This window comes from Cottoperca gobio, chromosome 12 (assembly GCF_900634415.1).
Source record: "Cottoperca gobio chromosome 12, fCotGob3.1, whole genome shotgun sequence".
NCBI classification, from domain to species: Eukaryota; Metazoa; Chordata; class Actinopteri; order Perciformes; family Bovichtidae; genus Cottoperca; species Cottoperca gobio.
Genome location: NC_041366.1, coordinates 7,641,757 through 7,662,207, shown reverse-complemented (window position 1 = coordinate 7,662,207; position 20,451 = coordinate 7,641,757). Strand labels below are relative to the sequence as shown.

The following is a 20,451-nucleotide window of genomic DNA, read 5'->3' as shown; positions in this document are numbered from 1 at the left end:
GCTGAATGCTCGAGTTTCTTCAGTTGACACATAAAAAAAAAAAAGATAGCTTGAGAAACACTGCTGTAATGTGTTGTGGTTAAACGTTTCCACTGAGTGCCACGACTCACACCATACGCACTTCATTCAAAATGTAACTCTGTGGCACATGCACTATATTTAGTTTCTTCATAGCCCATTCTGCAAATGACCTTGGGGCGTTGCTGTTTGACTTGCAGTAACTCACTCTTACCTGAAGGAGGCACTGTACTTGGCTGGCAGGAAGGTCTTTACTGATTCCACCCAGGAGCAGCGAACATGCGTATGATTGGGCACTTGACAGGAAATGCTCAGCAGCCCAGGGGGGTCTGGGAAACAGGAGTCAAACAGAGTTTAATTTCAGGACAGAGAGGGAGTTTGTTTTTTCAGATGTAATATTTTAAATGTTTCTGTCTTGTCCTCGGGTCTTAAATGAACAGCTCTGTGCTCTGGTGTTCCCATCATGAACCTAAATATTTCAGGAGAGGCTTTGACAGTACCATGGAAAACTCCCTGTCCCTAAAAAGGAAGCCCACTTAGGAAAACGCTTCCTGTTTGAGACAGTTACAGGAAGTGGAAGGCATTGTCTATGTGACGGCCGATAAGAGCCGTTTCCTCTGAGGACCAGTAGCACTGTTCTGATCATCATTGTTGTAATAGGATGTCTTGTATTAATAGGAGGGCCGGCGAAAATAAACTCATTCATTAAAAAACGAGAGAGAGAGAAACAGAAATAGAAAGATGAGAGAGAAACCTAGAGGAAAATATGTTGAGGCAAACTCAAGAGGGAGATGAGAATGCGTGAGCAGGAGAAACGGAAACTTATTTTCATGCTTTTATACTGAATTAGCCAAAGACTGAAGTGAGCTGTGAGGGACTGGGATGCTGTCTAAAGCCTGAGGGACCTAGAAACATTCCTGGTGTAAAGAGTTTCTGTTTTTATAAAGCTGCAGTCCCATGGTGAGAAACTAAAAGTATGGCAGAGCTATTAAAAGTGTAACAACTTCTAAATGAGGAGCTGTGAGCCTGGACAAGTCACAACACAACAACACTTACGGCCCAGTCTGAGTTTGACAGAGTGGAGGAGGAGCCCGCGGTCGTCATGGCAGCTGTAGTTGCCCTGCGCCGAGTGGTCGACGTACAGCAGGACTAAGGTTCCATCTGATGTCACTTTGTGCCATGGCAACACTGAGCTGCTGTTGAGGTGCCACACTACCGGTGTCCTGGGCGGGAACACGTTACAGTTATTTAGATTTAGTTACTGCGCTTGTGAGGACTTCACTCACTAACCTGTAAACCTTCAGCTCAAGCCAAGACTCAAACAAGAACTAAACTCTTTAGGGACATTATCGTATGAAATACCTCCGTCTGCATATCACAGCTTTCATTTAAGCGATACAGCTGGTATTATTCTACGTAACAAATACAATGATGAGACTACAACTGCAACTAGCAGTGCATTAGTCCATCTAGGACGTTCAGGACAACAACACAGGTCTACAGCACAAAGGAATACGGTATATCAGGCTTTGGCTACACAGGCAATACCTGTTAGGATCCATTAGCTGTCGGGATTTGCTGAAAATACACTTCAAGTTTACGTATAACATCTTATTTGGGTTTGTAGTTTACTGACTTTTCTTTTCTTTTGAAAAGATTGCATCCATTGGCTCTCTCTCAAATCAGATAATTTAGCCTTTCAGCTTTAGCGATACAGGCACTGTTTAACCCTTTCTGTCACAATATGTCAGACCACCAGTTAACTGGAAGGTTTTTTGTTATTTTGTCATTTACCTTTAAATCAAAGCTAAAAAATAAATATGCATAATTGATTATATGAATACAGCAAGATAGCTGATGAATGCATTATAGTCCATTGTCTGCTTCTATTGGTATACCGATGGATATTACTGCAACTTTTTATGATTTATTTATTCCTTTACGACTCTTGGATGTAATTAATGTAGCCGCTATCGTCCAACAAATGAGTTATCATGAAAGGCGTGGCAATACTGATTTCTTTTTGATAATAAAAAACTCCCATATGAGTGTGCTGGAAATATCACTTTGTCGTTAAAAGACAAAGAAACTGAACTTTAATGAGCACAGGAAATAGTTTTCTTTCCTCACCTTATTTGTGACTTCCCGCATGCCATTGTCACATTTGACTCCAAGTGCGCATACTGCACGCCTGACGCTGTAAACAAAGACATCACATAAAATATTAAAGCACACTGTTGTCTGGTATACAGCAAGTATCACATTGCACAATCTGACATACCATGTGTCCGCATTGACTGTATCAATGTGATTTACACTAAGAGCCACCATTTACAGTAAAGTCACAGTAGCACAATAACATAACCATACAAGGTTTGGGATTCTGCAGGCCGAGAAGACTTTGGCACACAGTATAAAGCTGCTCCAGTATTTTATTTTACTACTTTATCACAATTAAAATAATATTACTGTGTATCAGCAAATCCACTTTAGGATCTCTTCAATAATAGACAGATAACATTTAAGCATTTTAAGAAAATATCAAAAATACAGATACAGGCTCTAAAAGTTACCAGTGCTGATCCCACTGAGAAACTACACCAGAATCTGTCGATTGGGACACATTTGAGCTGCTTTCTACTCATTGTCTTCATTTGCTGGTTCATAAGATGGATTCAGTGACTACAGAAGATTCAACATCATCCTGTGCTCACAGCCTTCACTTCACAAAGACCCAAACTGAACAAGGGACTAGTGTGCTATGGATTTTGGAGGACTGAACAAGATACACGGACACAGTCCTCAGTGTTCCAAAATATCAATATTCAGGCATAAGCGGGACACATTTCTCACCCACATATGGAGCAACCTTTGAAATTGATAAGGCTGTGTATTGTTACGATACATATCATGATACAAGAGTTAAGATTCAATATATTGCGATGTATTGTGATACTGTAAGCAAGGTGATATATATTGCAACTCTTTGAAATCTAATTGTAGGTAATATTAATAAAGAACACATTAAATAAAGTATTGACTTAATTACTCTTTGCGTATAAATTATTAATTAATCGCTAAGTTTGTTTTGAGAATCGATACAGTATCACAAAACATAATTTTGCGATACAATATTGTATCAATATTTGCTTACAATTTTAGAAATTAACAGCTTTGTCATGTGGATCTAGAAAGAGGTGGCTATTTTTGGACACAGCATACACGTTTCTTTTTTTGATTTATTTCTGCCATGCAAATAGCTTCAGTTTTATCTGCTGCGGTTTTGAGATATCCATCGATCCAACCCCCACAAGAGGGGTGAATGGAATTTTGTTCGTTGTGTTCTTATCATTACAATAGAACATTTGAACAGCTCAACAGGAACACTGTCCTGATTACACACCATAAGCATACACATGCACATGTTTCAGACATGATATCTCTGAACCTGTGCACATACAACCAAAGCTATATGCATGGTGAACTAACAATTTATCATAACTGCCAAGTAGATTGTTAGCATTTCATAACCCAAATCAGTCCATAAGTATCCAACAAATGTTTAAAAGGTTTACAGGTCAAGTATGGTCAGTTTGTTGTGGGGAGCGCTTTATAGGATAGAACGACCATAAGTATAAATGACATAAAAGATGATATAGAAGCTGCTAAACACTTGCTCGCCAACATGCAAATTGGAAGAGAGTGAAGATTTGCAGCAATACTAAGTGCAGTGTATACCTGAGCAAATATTTGCGGTGACTGTAGTAATTTGCCAGGTTGATCCTCTATCTGCAGTGTGTGTGTGTGTGTGTGTGTGTGTGTGTGTGTGTGTGTGTGTGTGTGTGTGTGTGTGTGTGTGCGCATGTTTAGCTTGGCTTCATAATATGAAAGCTGGCATTTGCAGTAGATCTGAAGTGGAAAAACATCACTTTGACTGCCAATCTGCCACGCACACACCTTCATTAATTCTTAACCTCAATCACTCAGGCATGCACGCTCCCTGCAGGCCTCTCCTCTCGTAGTAACAAACAATTTGTTGCAGATTTTGTTTTTCTTATTAATTCTTTGATACAAACCTCTCTTTATATGTCACAAGTTCGACTGGCATTAAATCCCAAAGAATAACAACCTAAAACATTTAGTTGGATGTTGAAAAAGTCTTTTACATCTGCATGGCTTGGTGAAGGAGGGGGAAGCCTTTCGGGGATGTTGTCATTTAATTTGCTATATTGGTATATGTATGTTAGCTTTCCCTGCTGCAATAACCTCATGTGCCCTTCAGGGACCAACTAAGTTAATCTTAAATTCAATTTTACACATACTCAGGTTGGAGGCTTTACTGAGGGCCTTTTCAATACTTTTCACTCACACCTACAGCTTGCTTTTCTGGCCTTTCTGCTGTTGTTTTAGTGGCTGAGCAAAATGAAACAGCTGGAGAAAAGAGCAGCAAACTGCTCCACAGTGATTTTGTGGCTACATTTATGTGTTTAAGTGGAGGAGACCCGCAGAAAGGAGGACAATGAAACCTACTGAGAGTTTCTTTTTTTTAATTTAAATAAGCAAATAAAAGCCTGTTCATTCTGCTGCAGTGTGTAAACAATGTATGCAACACAAGGCATGGTTAATAAATCTGAGCTACAAAGACTGCGGTTATATAAGGGCCACTATTAACAACGCTGTGTGACATTAGAAATACACAAGATACCTGTAGATATCACATCTACAAACACCTTGTTCTTCATGATTGTTTTCTATGTAAAAGCAAATTCTTTTTATTTAGTATTTTCAGATTTCTGCCCACTGTTGTTATCAATCATGATGACATTTTAACCAGAAAGTTAATGGCTTTGAAATCATGGAAATAGTGCAACAGGAGAGAGAATAAGAGAAGACAGACTCACACACACTCCAGCTTTAGTCAAACTACTTATTTGAAGGTGAAACTAATAGTTATAGAAGGGTTGAACGATTTCAGTTATAAATCAAATTGAGATTCTTCTGATCAATATTGTGATTGGAATTTATTTTACGATTTTGTTCTACAAATTACACGACAGGCGTGTATTTGTGGTTTGAATAGTATTTAACAAGATATGATTGTGCCAAGTATACCGTATCACCATTTTAAATGGTCAATAGGAGAAAACCTCTAGTGTAAACTTCTAGTGTAAAGTCTAACATAAGTAATATTGAAATATAATCATGGCATTCAAAAGTGACATTATAACTGCTGATAACAACTGAGTAGTTGGCCAGTTATGGCAATAATAAGAAACTGCTGGTGAGTCACATCTGACAACGTTTAGATATCAATCTGACTACATGTAAACTGTTGACTGCTCTTTAAAGCTGCGTTTCCACTGCATGGTCTTTTCACCAACTCACAAAATGATGTAAATGTTACAAGCAACAGATGTCATTACCCTCAGGGGGAATCAACATTTGCTAGCAAAACTTTCATTTTCTATAGTTTGTTTACAAGACACTGTTAATTATATAATTCACAGTTAAACAGAAGTTAAAATTGTGACTCTTTCAAACTTCAATATAAAAACAATAATTCATTGAGACCTAACTTGTGTCCACACAAACAGGCTCAAAGTTCGTAAAAAAGGAATTACTCCTTAAATTTGATTATTTATTATTAATCATACTATTTAAATCTTCCTCTGTCTCTTTTCTTATTATTTCTCCCTGTGTCAATCTTTAACTCTATCTCAATCTTTTTAATCGATGCCTCTCTCGACAATTTTAACCAGATTTTCTTTTTCCCTTTAACCACCAAAAATAACACACACACACAAACCTCTGTTTCTGTGAGTGTGTGTTACCTGGGGCCTTGGTGCAGTGCAAAGAGTTGGCTGGTCTGAATGTGTGTATTCATGTTTTATTGGCAGAGAAGTACATTATTCCCCAAACCCGCAGCGTTCCACTCATATCTGATTCTGCCTCTGGCAAGAGGGCCCAGACACATGCATACACTCACACTCTCTATCTCACTCACACACACACACACACACACACACACACACACACACACACACACACACACACACACACACACACACACACACACACACACACACACACACACACACACACACACACACACACACGCACAAAACCACACACACTTATTCACACAGGAAGGCTGCAAGTTTCTTCTGACATTGAAATCAGATGGCAGGGTGGACACAGAAATTGCAAGCTGGAGGAAACTCAGTACTTTCCAAACAATAAAGAAAAAGGACTCTGGAACTGCCGTAGGGTAAAATTAATGGGAAGGGAAAATGTTGACACTTTCACCTGAGGGGCCAAGGGTGAGTTTTCTTATTGTTGGAATGATTCATTTGGCCAATCTTAGAAATAGATGCAGTAATAGTGAGAGTCAAAGTAGACAGATACAAAGTGGGAACACAATCTTTTAAAGAAGAAAAGAAATAAGAGCCAATGTCTTAATGCCAAACAGATCCCTCACTGTGTGAGGCAACAAAAAAATACTTACAATAGAATTCTTGTTTGCAGAATGCAAAGTTGCACTTCGAAAGTTAGACAGAGAGAGAACCACGAAAATTAACAATGATATGTTTTAACAAACAAAAAAAGCAGCTTGGAAAAATGTGTCAGTGTTTTATGGTAAACTGCACTGCATCCCTACATTTAGGATGTGCTTCCCCCCCTTCTTTCTTCTACAGCAGCTTTAGATCCCACACGTACTTTGAGTCAAGATAAGTCAAGAGTGCCCAAAATAGTTCACAAAGGAATCCGTGCCTGATACAGACGGTGTGTTTCTATGCGTTTGTTTTAAATACGTCCTTGGGAAAATCGTGTGCATGCGTACCTTCATCAGTCTGAATCTGAGCATGACTGGGACGCAGCGACCAAGATAAAAACCAGATGACTGTCAGACACACAGGACTGGACAAAAGGCCTGGCATCTAGAAAGACAGAGAGAGAGAGAGAGCGAGAGAGAGAGGGAGGAAAGGAGGAGGCATAATGATTAGGAGATATTTTTCAAGCCTAAAAGGTTTGGCAGTAAGCATTAACAACATCAGCAACAGCATTATCCTCATTTAGAGTCCATTTTGTACAAGTAAATTGGGATGAAAATAAAAAAGGTTTGGGAATAGAAAGACATTTCTCTTTGGTCAATTTTCCTCACTATAGCAACTACATACCAAATTGTTTGGTAACAACAGGTTGCAGTTCATCACCAGGCTGTCTGCTTTGCCCTTATTATTGCAAATTCTATGTCACATTAAGTCCAACAAATGCAAAGACCCCTGGTCTAGACAGCTGGTCGCCTTTATCTCTCGCTACTGGAATTGTTAGTACAAGACTTTGTCAAAATTAAGAACACATTTCCCATAGAAACTATGTTGGAAATGATTATTTTTTTCTTTCCACTGGCTTTACTTTACCCAGAAATTCTGGGAAATGTAAAGTTTTAGCTCCACTTGTGCTGGAGAACAGATCTAGTTTTAGTTTTGTATCGTAAATCAACTCTCAGCACGTTTTCTTTATAATTTAACCAAGATGTACACAGTGGAAAAAGTAGATGCCAGTAGAATAGATACAAGTGTATTTAGAATTAGAATTATACTATGGTCAGAAGCAGGACATGTGTCATCATACATGTAACAGACTTAATCTCATTTCAGTTCGATTGAATACGCTCTGTGAGGCGGTTTCGTGCACAGCGGTGCTTTGAGCTAAACGGTCACATCAGTAAACTAATGTCATCACAGTGACAACGCTAACATGCTAATGGTATAAGTATATGTTTACTTTGTTTAGCTCATTAGCATGCTTAGATTTAGTACATACAGCTGAGGCTGATCTACTACGTTTACGGTACATTCTTAAAAACAGCATGAACAGGTCAAACAACTGCTTTATGCAAATGCATTAAAAATAAATTATTTGATTGGCTGTATGTATTTCTATATCTATATATATATAAGCAGTTTAGAGAAACAATGACATTTTGACCGTTCCACGGTATGCGCAGACAGGAAGACGCCATGAAACAATCAAAAGAATATAACTATCCTGAGTGCAGGACATGTAAATAAGAGTGTATCCTGTAGCAGAAAACACATACAATACACTGAATGGAAGCACTATCCTGAACATTACAGCATATAAAAATATAGAAGAAATGAACTTCACTTTCACTCTCTATCGTGAACAGTCCCATAAAGTTATGAGTGTGATGCAATGCTGCTGATATTTGCATCCTCAGGGGACATTTACAACTAGACACTGTGTGTAGTGTGTAGTGTGTGTGTCTGGGAGATGATAAGCCCAAAGTCACACAAACAAACACTCTTATCTTATTCTCTGGTGCCCTTTTTTCTTTATAGAGCTGCTAGTGATAAACACATCACCTCTTTTAATAGTACCTCCGCAGTAGGAGGGAGATTAAAGGCCCATAAAAATGGTCTTGTTAGCTCTTTAGTGAGATACATTTCCGGTTCAAATAGGATGTAATGTCATAATACAGTGACTCATCTATAGAGACACAAGCAATACAAAAGAAAAATTAAGAAGTTGTTTGCTGCACACCACATACATTATTGTGCAGTGCGACAACATATCAATCACATGGTACAAATATCAAAGAACTTTAAAAATGTTTAAATAAGTATATAAATATCTTCAGAGACTCCGCACCTCATAGAAAGACAAAGTATAAGTATAGCGAAGGTGGATCAGGGTTTTAAAAAGACAGTAAAACATAGAAAGTGAAAATCAGAAAGACAGAAAAGAATGGAAAAAAGATACCTTAGAAATATAAGAAAATAAGGGATGAGAAAGTGTTTTTTGTTATATCATTTCAATACTGCATTCGAACGTGTGTGATGGTTAAGCTGAAAGCAAGGCCATTACGCATGTCAAAGAAAAGTTTTAAAGTGTGTTCATTTCTCTGAGACGGTTCATCCGCCTGCTTCACCTGTTGAACTGCTTTATGCTGCGTTTCTACAGAAAGTAGAAGAGAGACATGTTCTGTGGGTGGACAAAGAGTCTGATGAAGTCAGCACAAAGCAGTGAGTGCTCGCTACTTTCAGTACTGAAACAAGATTTCTTTCTCAATGTCAAACTGCTTCACAAAGAGCAAAATGTGGAGTTAGTGATGAGTTTGGAGGTTGTGAATCATAGTGACAGTAACTTACATAATCTTCTTTGTATATATTGAGTGATTGTGGTGTGGAGTCTTACAACAAACAAAACATAAACACATAGAAGCCGTGACACACCAAGCACATTATCGAGACTGTTCAGTTTGACCAAATCAGTGCACGAGAAGAGAAACAGACGTGAGGAAAACTAACAAACGACTGAAGTGTAAGAGGCTCTTTTCATTTTTCATCTTCATTTCATCTTTACATTCATATACACAGATATTTTCACAACGACATGGTCGCCTGCAATAAAGTGAGTTTGGCTGCTTTGTTTTAATGTGTGCATCATAACTCCGCCTTGTATATTTACAGTCATAGGTCTTCCGGTTTACTTCTTCTAATGACGAATACAGACTACCGCCGCCTGCTGTTAGTGAGTTGTTTCCTCTCACGCAGGTGCAGAAGGTGCGTGCTAGTTTGCTGTTGGCTGTAGTCTTTGCAGTGTGTCCAAATGTGACGTTTTGCCAAAGATGCAGGCAATGTGAGCTTAGTCTTAGTCCAGACCAAAAAAGGAAAAGATCTGCTTTTATATTTAAGTTCTAGCCCATGTTGCTTCACATTGACATTTTACAGATGAAGTAAGATTTGTAGGCAAAATGCACATGCTCTAACAGGAAACTCATTAATAGACAGTTTTGGAGACTTCTTGGAGTCATCCTACATCACCAGCGCTATATGGAGCAGCAGAGAAAACAAAGTTTATTCCAAAAGACTGACAGCAAGTCATGCAGCATTTTACTGCACTTTGAGGCTTTATACCTTCTCCGGTGGTCACAGGGAGCTCACAAAGAAAGGTTGGCTGTGAGTATCATTAGCTGAGACTGCAACTGGACCTCAGAAATATGATACGTCATAAAAAGTGAAGGAAAGCTAGAAAGAGAAGGTTGGAAACAAGGTGTTGTACCACAATATGATGGGCAAATAAACAGTGAGATCGCTTCTTAAGTGAAGATGCTTACTAAATTGTACTTACTTTAAACAGATAACTCACAAAATACATGAAGTCTAACACCTTACTTCCTGAATACTGGGGCACATAGTTCTGCGTTTCCATGGCAGATTTTGACAAACACGACAGATTGCTTCCTTGACAGTCGTGTGTGATGCTGGGCTGCACAAATAAACTGGTCTTCAGAGATTTGCTAAAAAAGCATTTTAAAACGTTGTCTGTTGCTGTGAAATTAAACCTGTAACCTCTGGTTCTTGGCCTCTCTGTACACTTGAGGTACCGTCCTGCTGCCAAACAGAGCACCTTTGTTTAAACCGTAAAATAAATATAACCTGTATAATAACTTTTCATCAGGAGAACAAGGCGTTACATTTGGCTCATACAAGTCATGTAAGGCTGCCAATGTCTGAAGAATGGTGTCAACATGTTTGGTGAATTATAGACCCGGATTAACAGTGTTGATGGTACATTTCAGATTCTGATTAACAGTGTTGTTAATAATAAGTGTTGCAATAATAAGGGTGATTATGTGACAGTTGTGGAAGTTGAATAGGATGATAACTTTTGGCTTCAGATCAAACATGTATCAAACATAAGAGAGTTAGGAAAACATAAGCAAATCACACTCCGAGTGATGGGCAACACACACCAGTGGTGCTTCTATTGTTTTCTATGTAACCTCACACACGGGTGGTGTCAGGATCAGTGTCAACACATGTCAACTCCCCATAGAAGCTGCAATTTTAATCACATTTACTCAACATATCGGCACATCCTGATAACTGTACCCTGACTACTTCTTCTGTCTTTGTGCCAATTAGCACAATGTGACGCAGGCAAACCTATCAATCTCTAGCACAGTATTATTTAGCTGCAATATTGCCTTTGATAATATGTGTGTGTACCTTAAAGAGACAGATTTGTGATTGGAATTAAGAGAAATCAACAAAGTTTTAAAATGTGGATTAACCAAGATGTGCAGACTGTAAAAATTTAGATTTTCCCGTCAGGACTTCTGTAAAGTTGTGATGTCACAACAATATTTAGACCATTTCACAGTTTTATATAACATCAGCTAACATGAAGTAACATGGACCCAAGCTGTTGCCTACCAACGCTTTCCGTTGAAACTCGCTAAAACAGATATACAGGTATATTCAGACAGTGAGTTTTAATACTATAATAATAATTACTGGACTACAAGCCAGTAGGCAAAATATCCTACGCTCGATGTCTATCTGAAAGTGCTGTGACTAAATTTAAGGAAGTGATTCCATCAGCACTTAATTCAATACCAGGACTCAATATCAATATAACGGAGGAATCCAATGCTAACTTTAGTCCCTCCCAAATGAATCATTTTGTTGATAGCGCTGCAGCCTCACTGCGAATAACACTCGACTCTGTCGCTCCTCTAAAGAAGAAGATCATAAAACAGAAAAAGAAAGCTCCATGGCTTAATTTACAAATCTGCAAATTAAACAAAAGTCGAGAAATCTTGAAAGTAAATGGCGTTCCACTAAATTGGAAGAATCTCGTTTAGTCTGGTTAGATCATCTTAAAGCGTATAAGAAGGCTCTCCGTAATGCCAGAGCAGCTTATTACTGTTCCTCAATAGAAGAAAATAAGAACAACCCCAGGTTTCTTTTCAGCACTGTAGCCAGGCTGACAGAGAGTCACAGCTCTACAGAGCCTTCTATTCCAATATCTCTCAGTAGTGACGACTTCATGAGCTTCTTTAACGATAAAATTATATTATCTCCTCCTGCCCTCAATTGGTAATGACTTAACTTCAACCTCCGGAATTTTAAAAACATCTGTAACTCCTGAAATATATCTAGACTGTTTTACTCCAATCAACCTTAACCAACTAACTTCAACAATCTCATTGTCTAAGCCATCGACCTTTCTTTAAGACCCGATTCCAACCAAACTGTTTAAAGAAGTTTTACCCTTAATTAACACCTCGTTATTAAATATGATCAACCTGTTTCTATTATCTGGCTACGTACCAAAATCCTTTAAAGTAGCTGTAATAAAACCACTTCTTAAAAAGCCTAGTCTTGATCCAGAGGTTTTAGCCAACTATAGGCCGATATCTAACCTACCCTTTCTCGCTAAGATCCTTGAGAAAGCAGTCGCAAAACAGATGTGTGATATTTTTACATAATAATAGTTTATTTGAGGTTTTTCAATCTGAATTTAGAGTTCATCATAGCACAGAGACGGCACTGGTGAAAGTTACCAATGACCTTCTATTGGCATCAGACAAAGGACTTGTCTCTGTTCTTGTCTTGTTAGACCTCAGTGCTGCTTTCGACACTGTTGATCATGACATTCTACTACAGAGACTGGAACATTGTGTTGGCATAAATGGAACCGCACTAAGCTGGTTCAAGTCCTATTTATCTGAGCGATCTCAATTTGTACTTGTTAACGATAAATCCGCCATGACAGCCAAAGTCAGTCTTGGAGTTCCGCAGGGTTCTGTACTTGGACCGATTCTATTCACCTTATATATGCTTCCTTTGGGCAATATTATAAGGAACCACTCTATAAACTTTCATTGTTATGCGGATGATACCCAATTATATCTATCAATTAAACCAGACGAAACCAATCAACTGGCTAAACTTCAAGCCTTAAGGACATAAAAACTTGGATGTCTAGCAACTTTTTGATGTTAAATACAGACAAAACTGAAGTTATTATGCTTGGCCCTAAACGCCTCCAAAACGCATTTTCTGATGACACAATTTGGCCTCCAGCACCACCGTAAGGAATCTTGGCGTTATCTTTGATCAGGATCTGTCTTTTAACTCCCACATAAAACAAATCTCAAGGACTGCCTTCTTTCATCTACATAACATTGCAAAAATAAGACACATCTTGTCTCAAAATGATGCAGAAAAACTAGTCCATGCATTTGTTACTTCAAGGCTGGATTACTGCAACTCATTGTTATCAGGTTGTCCCCAAAAAAGTCACTTAAGACTCTTCAGTTGATCCAAAATGCAGCAGCACGTGTATTGACAAGAACTAGGAAACGGGATCATATTACTCCTGTATTAGCTGCACTGCACTGGCTCCCGGTAAAATACAGAATATAATTCAAAATCCTTCTCCTGACTTACAAAGCAATTAATGGTCAGGTTCCAGCATATCTTAAAGATCTCATAGTACCTTATAAACCAACTAGAGCATTGCGCTCCCATACTGCAGGGTTACTTGTAGTTCCTAGAGTCTCTAAGAGTACAACGGGAGCCAGAGCATTCAGCCATCAAGCTCCTCTCCAGTGGAACCAGCTTCCAGTTTTTTTTCGGGAGGCAGACACCCTCTCCACATTTAAGAGCAGGCTAAAGACTTTCCTTTTTGATAAAGCTTATAGTTAGGGCTGGCTCAGGTTTGCCTTGCATCAGCCCCTAGTTATGCTGCTATAGGCTTAGACTGCCGGGGGACACCTCCCTGCTCTCATCCTTCTCTTCCTCTCTCCTCTCCCTCTCTATCTGTATGCATTTATGTAATCACAGCATCCGGATGATGCCCCGGGAGTTTCTTTGTCTCTCATGTGGCAGGTTGCCACTGATAACGTTTACGTCAGGACCAGGAATCGTGGCTGCGCCTGCTGCCCTGGTCCTGCTGGACACCGGGAAGCCTTTTTGACATTTTTCTGGATTCATCCATACATTTTTTCAACACAACATAATTTCTGTCACATGTTGTATTTGTACTATGTTTATCCTGTACACACGACATCTATTGCACGTCTGTTCGTCCTAGGAGAGGGATCCCTCCTCAGTTGCTCTCCCTGAGGTTTTTTCCATTTTTAATTGTGGAGTTTCTTTTGTGGAAGTTTTTCCTTGTGCGATGCGAGGGTCTAAGGACAGAGGGTGTCATATCCTGTACAGCAGGGGTGTCAAACTCATTTTAGTTCAGGGCCACATGCAGCCCAATTTGATCTCAAGTGGGCCGGACCAGTAAAATCATACCATAATAACCTGTAAATAACGACAACTCCAAATGTTCCCCTTTGTTTTAGTACTTTTTTTGTACATTCTGAAAATATTCTACTATATTTTTACAAAACATTATGAACCTGAAAATTCTTAAGAAAAATAAGTGCAAATTCAACAACATTATGCCTGAGTTTATCATTTATACATGTGTACAACATACACATCACAGTGTGTCTAAAAAATCACATTTAGTCACAGGTATCTGGAACTGAACAATATAGTATTTTATTTTATGATCAAAACAACTCGTCAAGCTATAGAAATTATTTTTAAATGTACATTCATTTCTACATCTGTGTAGTAATCCTGATCACCTGAACTGAAACCACACAAACTAAAGTGGGAACTATTAAGAAAGAAGGTTAAGTTATCCGCCTGCCTTGCAAATGTATAAAATGTATACATAAAAAATACATAAAAGTTTTGGCTCTTTGTACTGAAGCTGCTGACTGACATTATATGTCACAATGTTCAATGTCTTAAAATATTTCCAAAGTAAGTATTCATTTTCACAGAAATATATTGTTCATGGTGCAAAAGTGTCTGAAGCAGCATTTGCAATAAGTGTAGTATGGCAGGCTATAGGTAACGTCTTTATCACTGAGGAGGCTGTCAAACTGACGGTGATTCAGACCTCTGGCTCGGATGAAATTAACAGTTCGGACAACCACTGCCATGACGTGATCCATTTTTAACGACTTGCAACACAATGCTTCCTGGTGCAAAATACAGTGAAATGTCCAAAAACCATGTCCTCCATTTGCAGCCTGTACATTCTCTCTGAATTGTGTCACAACACCTGCTTTTTCCCCGATCATTGATGGCGCGCCATCTGTAGCCACGCTAACAGCACGGGCCCAGTCCATTCCGACCCGGTCCAGCGCTCCAACGAGAGCGTTGAAAATGTAATTTGCTGTTGTGGTGTCCGTCATAGGCACCAACTCAAGGAACTCCTCGGTTACGGTCAAAGTCTCATGTCCCTGTCGCTTCTCAGGGCACACGAGTTCTGCAGCCTTCAGCATGCATGTTTTCACGAACTCACCCTCAGTCTGGCTTTGACGCTAATGCTATTTCGCTAGCAATAAGGTAGCTAGCTTTCACTGCTGCATCGCCGATATCTCAGCTACGGGTAAATAACAGACTGCTGCTTCTTCAGACCCGCTAACAATTCATTTATCTTCTCTCTTCTCAGTTGTCCTTGCAAGCTGTTGTATTTTTCCATGATGAGTCTCATAGTGGCGCCGAATAGTATATTCTTTGAGCCCTGAAACCTGCTGCGAACACACCGAGCACACAGCTTTCCCACTCACCTCTGTGAATAAATAGGAAACGGTCCATTTTTCTGGGAAAACTCTACACTCCGTGTCCACTTTTCTCCTTTTTTGACAAAGATATTTTGTGTAATGATGGTGCCACAAAGTGTAATGTTGACAGAACCCGCCAGCTCCAGAAGTTCTTTACCGGCAGCTCCAGCATCAACAGTTTGCTTGCTTGACAGTGTTGTGTGCGACCCCCCAGTGGACACATTTGAAATAACAGTTACTTTCATTGAAAAATGAAAGGCCCGCGGGCCGTATGTTTGACACCCCTGCTGTACAATCTGTAAAGCACACTGAGACAAATGTATAATTTTTGATATTGTGCTATATAAACAAATTTGATTTGATTTGAAAAATAAAGAGTATTTTGAACATTAAAGCATCTAAACATGTTCTAGAAGAAACCCAACATACAGATATGAACTTGAACTAGAGACACAGGTATTCTAAAATTCATGACAGATCGAACACAGCCAAACACAGTTTAATAAATCCATCTACCTTTGTGCAAAATATTTCCATCGAATTACTTAAACCAATTTATTTTCATTCTTTTTCATGCCCTAACATTATTTGCTCAGCTATGTTTTCTATTACTTCTCACACTAGCTCAGTTGAAGGCTAAAAAGTTTGATCTCACTCAATAAAACACACCATTAACAACTTAAAAACTGTGGAAAAAGTATCATGGCCCATTTATTAACACACCATTTGTCAATCTTGTCACCTTGGCCTGGCTTTTACAACATATCTTAGCATTTTAAGAGCAAAGTGGACAAGTAGCACAATACTACAGATTGATCGATGGAAAAGAAGTGATGAAATTCATTATCCATTTAAGTGGTGCATGTGCATCTGCCAAAAAATCAGATGAAGCGAACTGTGCAGTTGAGACTAAGACATTCGGCCGCTTACAAAACCCAGAAGCCTACACCAAGATCTTGAGAGCTTTATAGAGGAGCAGAGATGACCACTATTTCGACTAGTGTCTTATGATGTAGCAGGACCGTGTTACATTCACCACTACGGCACTGTAACTTCACACAGCGCACTCAGCAAATTAAAATCTCACTGACTCCTGTTTCCTTCACTTGCATTCCTCTTCCTCTGTCCATCCCTCCCTTCATGCTTTCTTAAGCTTCTTCACATTCAGTACATTCCGTACCTTTAACTCAGGTTGGTACACTGGTCAATTTCTTTTTATTTACGCGAACTTTGAACAATCCCTCACGCTCTAATGTAACAGTAGGCTATAAATGCAAAACATACCTTGTGCTGTATTGTGCACATCACTTAAGGAGTACGCTATCTTTTGAGTGTCGAGAACTCACCCCGTCAGCTTTTAGGCCTACAGGAGGTGATTCCTTTAATAGGAACAAACAGAAATCCTTTATTAGTCCCACAATGGGGAAATTTACCTTGTAAAAAAACTGCATTAACATACCTCAGTGAGTCCAACTAAAATGGCAGTCTAAAGGCCTCTACACACCGCCCGAATGCGGAATTGTTGTATCAAAATTATTCATACCGGTAGCAATGCAAAACTTGCGCCAGTTCAATAAAAAATGCTAATAGATCTGTGCAGGCAGAGGACCAACTACCGGGCTCATATTGACCCAGATCAGCGTCTGGCAATCTGTCTGAGGTAAATGGTTGTATAGCTTGAGGTACCGTAACCTATGTTATTGAATATCCTTTTAGCGTAAGGCTCTAAGAGTTTCCACTGGTTAAAAGCTATGCAGTGAATATGTCTAGGGCTTATATTGTGAAAAGTCAGAAGGGAAGAAGTGGATCTGGATTGGGCTGCCTTTGTCAGGGATGAAATAAATAATAAACTTTGTCATCTTGGTTTCCGACTACGGATCCTACGTGTTGTTGTTTGTTGCTGTTTTTTTCCACAATGTGATTGGTTGATGGCGTGAAAGTTCTAAGGGAAAAAATGATGCTGCTTTTTCGCACGTAAAGTTTTCATGACAAAAACAAGAGTTAGAAAAAATATATTGACGTGCAAATTATTTGCATGAAAAAGACCTGTGGAATGTAAAGTCCTCAACAGCAATTATATCTTGATTGCTGGGACCTTTGTATTTACTGCGATAGAGAATGGACCTTGTGCATAGAAATAAATAAATAAATAAGAAAAAAGTTATTTTTTGCCTCCTCTAGAAATTTCTTAAATGAATAAGCAATACATATTTGTTTATGGGCTTTTAAATGGGTTACGGGAATATTGATTTACATACTTGTCTGTGAAGTCTAGCCTCATGGTTAACCCCAAGGACACTTTTCTGTGCCGTCTACCACTTTCAGTCTGTGTCACTTACCTTTTTAGAAAACTCTTTTTGCAGTCAGTCCCTGGCTACGGTTTCCATCCCTCTAAGGCCAGAACATTCAAGGTTCAGTCAACATATTTATGTCATCCTTTATAATGGCTTACCCTCTTCCCTTTCCTGGTGCCCCTAAGCATAACTAGAGATCAGAAAATGTAGGCTGCAGCTCACTGCACCTGTCCTTCACTCCCATGTAATCTTTCCATTCCATCAATTACCATTTGCTCCGTCTTATCTCTACCGCCCCCTCACCATCTTTAAAGGTCTGTTTTCTCCCTCCCTGCGGTTTCCTGCACAAGCCTTCTTTATTTTCCATCACTAATGCCACACAGTACAAGGTCCAGTAAACATATTTACACAAAAGGTTTCCAATTCTGCTTCCCCTAACACTTGAGAACAATGCTGTTCCTTGAGAGCAAAGTGCTAATCTGTCCTTTCAAAACTAAGCAACATGTTCTTGCTCATACTCGAGTGTCAGTTGTCCTTTTGCATAAGTGTTTTTTATAATAATAGTTTTCCTGTGTTTGTTTGGTAGGTCAGTTCTTAGTATGTATGATGGGCATGTCTAGATTCACTATCTCAGGTTCTACACAAATAGAGTTATTCCTGGCAGATGACCTTCATCATCTAAACATCATATTTTATACCAAAATGTGCTTCCTCAGCCAAAAAAAAGACCATAACAGGGATCTTTGGTCAGATCCAGTAAATGCTATTGTGGGATATTCACCATCATGGCAGTTAAGCCATGGGACTCAATTTCACAGGATCCCCGACAGGTGTCAAAACCCTACAAGTGCCCCAACTCTGCTCGTGGACTAAATATACAATAGCTGTTGGTTACTGTAGCCTGCGACCTATGACGTCACTGGGTCAACAAAACCGCAACACGGCTGCACGCTCTCTTTTCTCGTTGCCACGGCTTTGATCTACACAACCGGTGGATCTCTGACCATCATGGAGCAGACCACCGCAACTCTTTACTCTGCTGCCTACGGCAAGCTCTATACATCGGATGGCTCAGATTATTTTTTAATAATTGTGATAGCCATTGTAATGCCTTTAAAGTTACTGCACCTACATTGTTTGGTGCCACATTATTATCAATCCCTTATAATTGTATTAATATAAATAATTTCATTGTTTAAAGAAAAAAAACAGTCCTGCTCATACAAATTCCCAACACTACCTCTATGCTTCACTCTTGTGATTTAAGAATATGGCATTCATCCCCCTTGTGTTTTGGTGAAAATTAGCTATTTTTTCTGACTCTCGGTCACAAATCAAAGGTTTGTGCAGCAGGCCGTGGGAAGGCTACTCCTTTGGTCTGAGCTATCAGGCTAAACCACCTGGACTTTTTGAGACACGACTGAGGAGAAAAAGAAAATCACAAACAAGAACAAAGTTTTTGCTGTGCCCATTTTATCCAATTCCTTAGAATAAACTCTTAAAGCTGTTGCAAGCTCCTATAAAAATACATTTGTTTTAGTAATAATCACAGAGGGTAAATAATAATAATTTAAAAAATGAAATTCTAGTATCAGAGATGGTCACGTTTCCACTCAACATTGAATGAATCTGAACCGTCTTCTCAATGAAGTGATCGGGTCAGAGAAAGCCAGACTCAAAAATGTGATGTTTTTTCATCTGATGCAAAAGAAACAAACCCATAACATTCAGTAAAAGCAGTAAAGGAACAGTTGAGCTCACTCAGCCTATCAATGTGTACCGAAACTCCCTCTGGAAGCCACACGGCTACTGGGATCTGTACGAGCCTGATATTACCACAAACCACTTTCCTCAGCAGCTGGAGGAGGTCTTTCTGAAGCTAAATGTGAAAACATGCCCAAAGTACCAAGGCACCCGTATGGTGGTTAGGAGCAAAATTCTTATCTTCATTTAGCCTGCCAGTTAGAAAAATAAGGCTCAGTGCAAAATAGCCGCCATGTTACGCATTATAAATGCTGCCAATAGTAGACTAACAATGTCAAGGAGCACTATGAACGTCCCAAATTTCAACACTCTTTATTTCCATAGGTTGTGTGTCAGTGAGGGTGTGTAATCCCAAGCCTATTCTGTGACTCACCCCCACCAGTCACCTTCCTACTGCAACTCTTGCAGCAAGAACCAGAATAGACAGGGGAATGTAGCCATGGATATTGTCACCAGGATGCACCCATAATGGAAGTGTTCCCACATGCACGGAGATGCAAAACAACAGTGAAGACCCAAATACACAATTTGTTCTTGAAAATAAATGTGCTCTTGTTTTTGTAGACTTTGCACCAGAACCACAAGCAGAGTGATTAAAAATAATTGCAGAAACACAATTAGCTGAAATTCCTGGGTTAAAAACTCCTTTCAAGTCAATATCAAGGTCAAGGGTGAAAGCAAAGGTATCCTGACAAAAGTCAAACAATAGCTGTGCCTAGAAGCACTGGAAAAGGAACAACCGGAAACAGGACTGCTCAGGAAAAGCAGGGATATATTTTTTTCCATGAGCAAGAGCTGATTTGAAAAGGACTTCATAGTAAAATGAGGTGTGCGCCCACTGAGTAATTCAATTCAAAAGGCTCCCTTTTAACCAGTCCTCTCTGTGGCAGCATAATCCCACATGAGTCACTCACACTCTGG

The 20,451-nt window shown here is 39.2% G+C and overlaps 1 protein-coding gene across 2 annotated transcripts in view; it reads right to left on the bottom strand.

Moving 5' to 3' along the window:
- Window positions 1-20,451, bottom strand: part of il11ra (interleukin 11 receptor subunit alpha) — a 54,357-nt gene that overhangs the window by 11,708 nt on the left and 22,198 nt on the right. The window contains exons 2-5 of one of the 2 annotated variants that reach the window (XM_029445030.1): window positions 6,860-6,956; window positions 2,149-2,215; window positions 1,075-1,241; window positions 233-347 (exon numbers count right to left, since the gene is read on the bottom strand). In XM_029445030.1, coding sequence (XP_029300890.1) covers window positions 233-347; window positions 1,075-1,241; window positions 2,149-2,215; window positions 6,860-6,956 — 446 coding nt within the window. The remainder of the gene's footprint in view (window positions 1-232; window positions 348-1,074; window positions 1,242-2,148; window positions 2,216-6,859; window positions 6,957-20,451) is intronic. The other variant, XM_029445031.1, reaches the window with a different exon arrangement.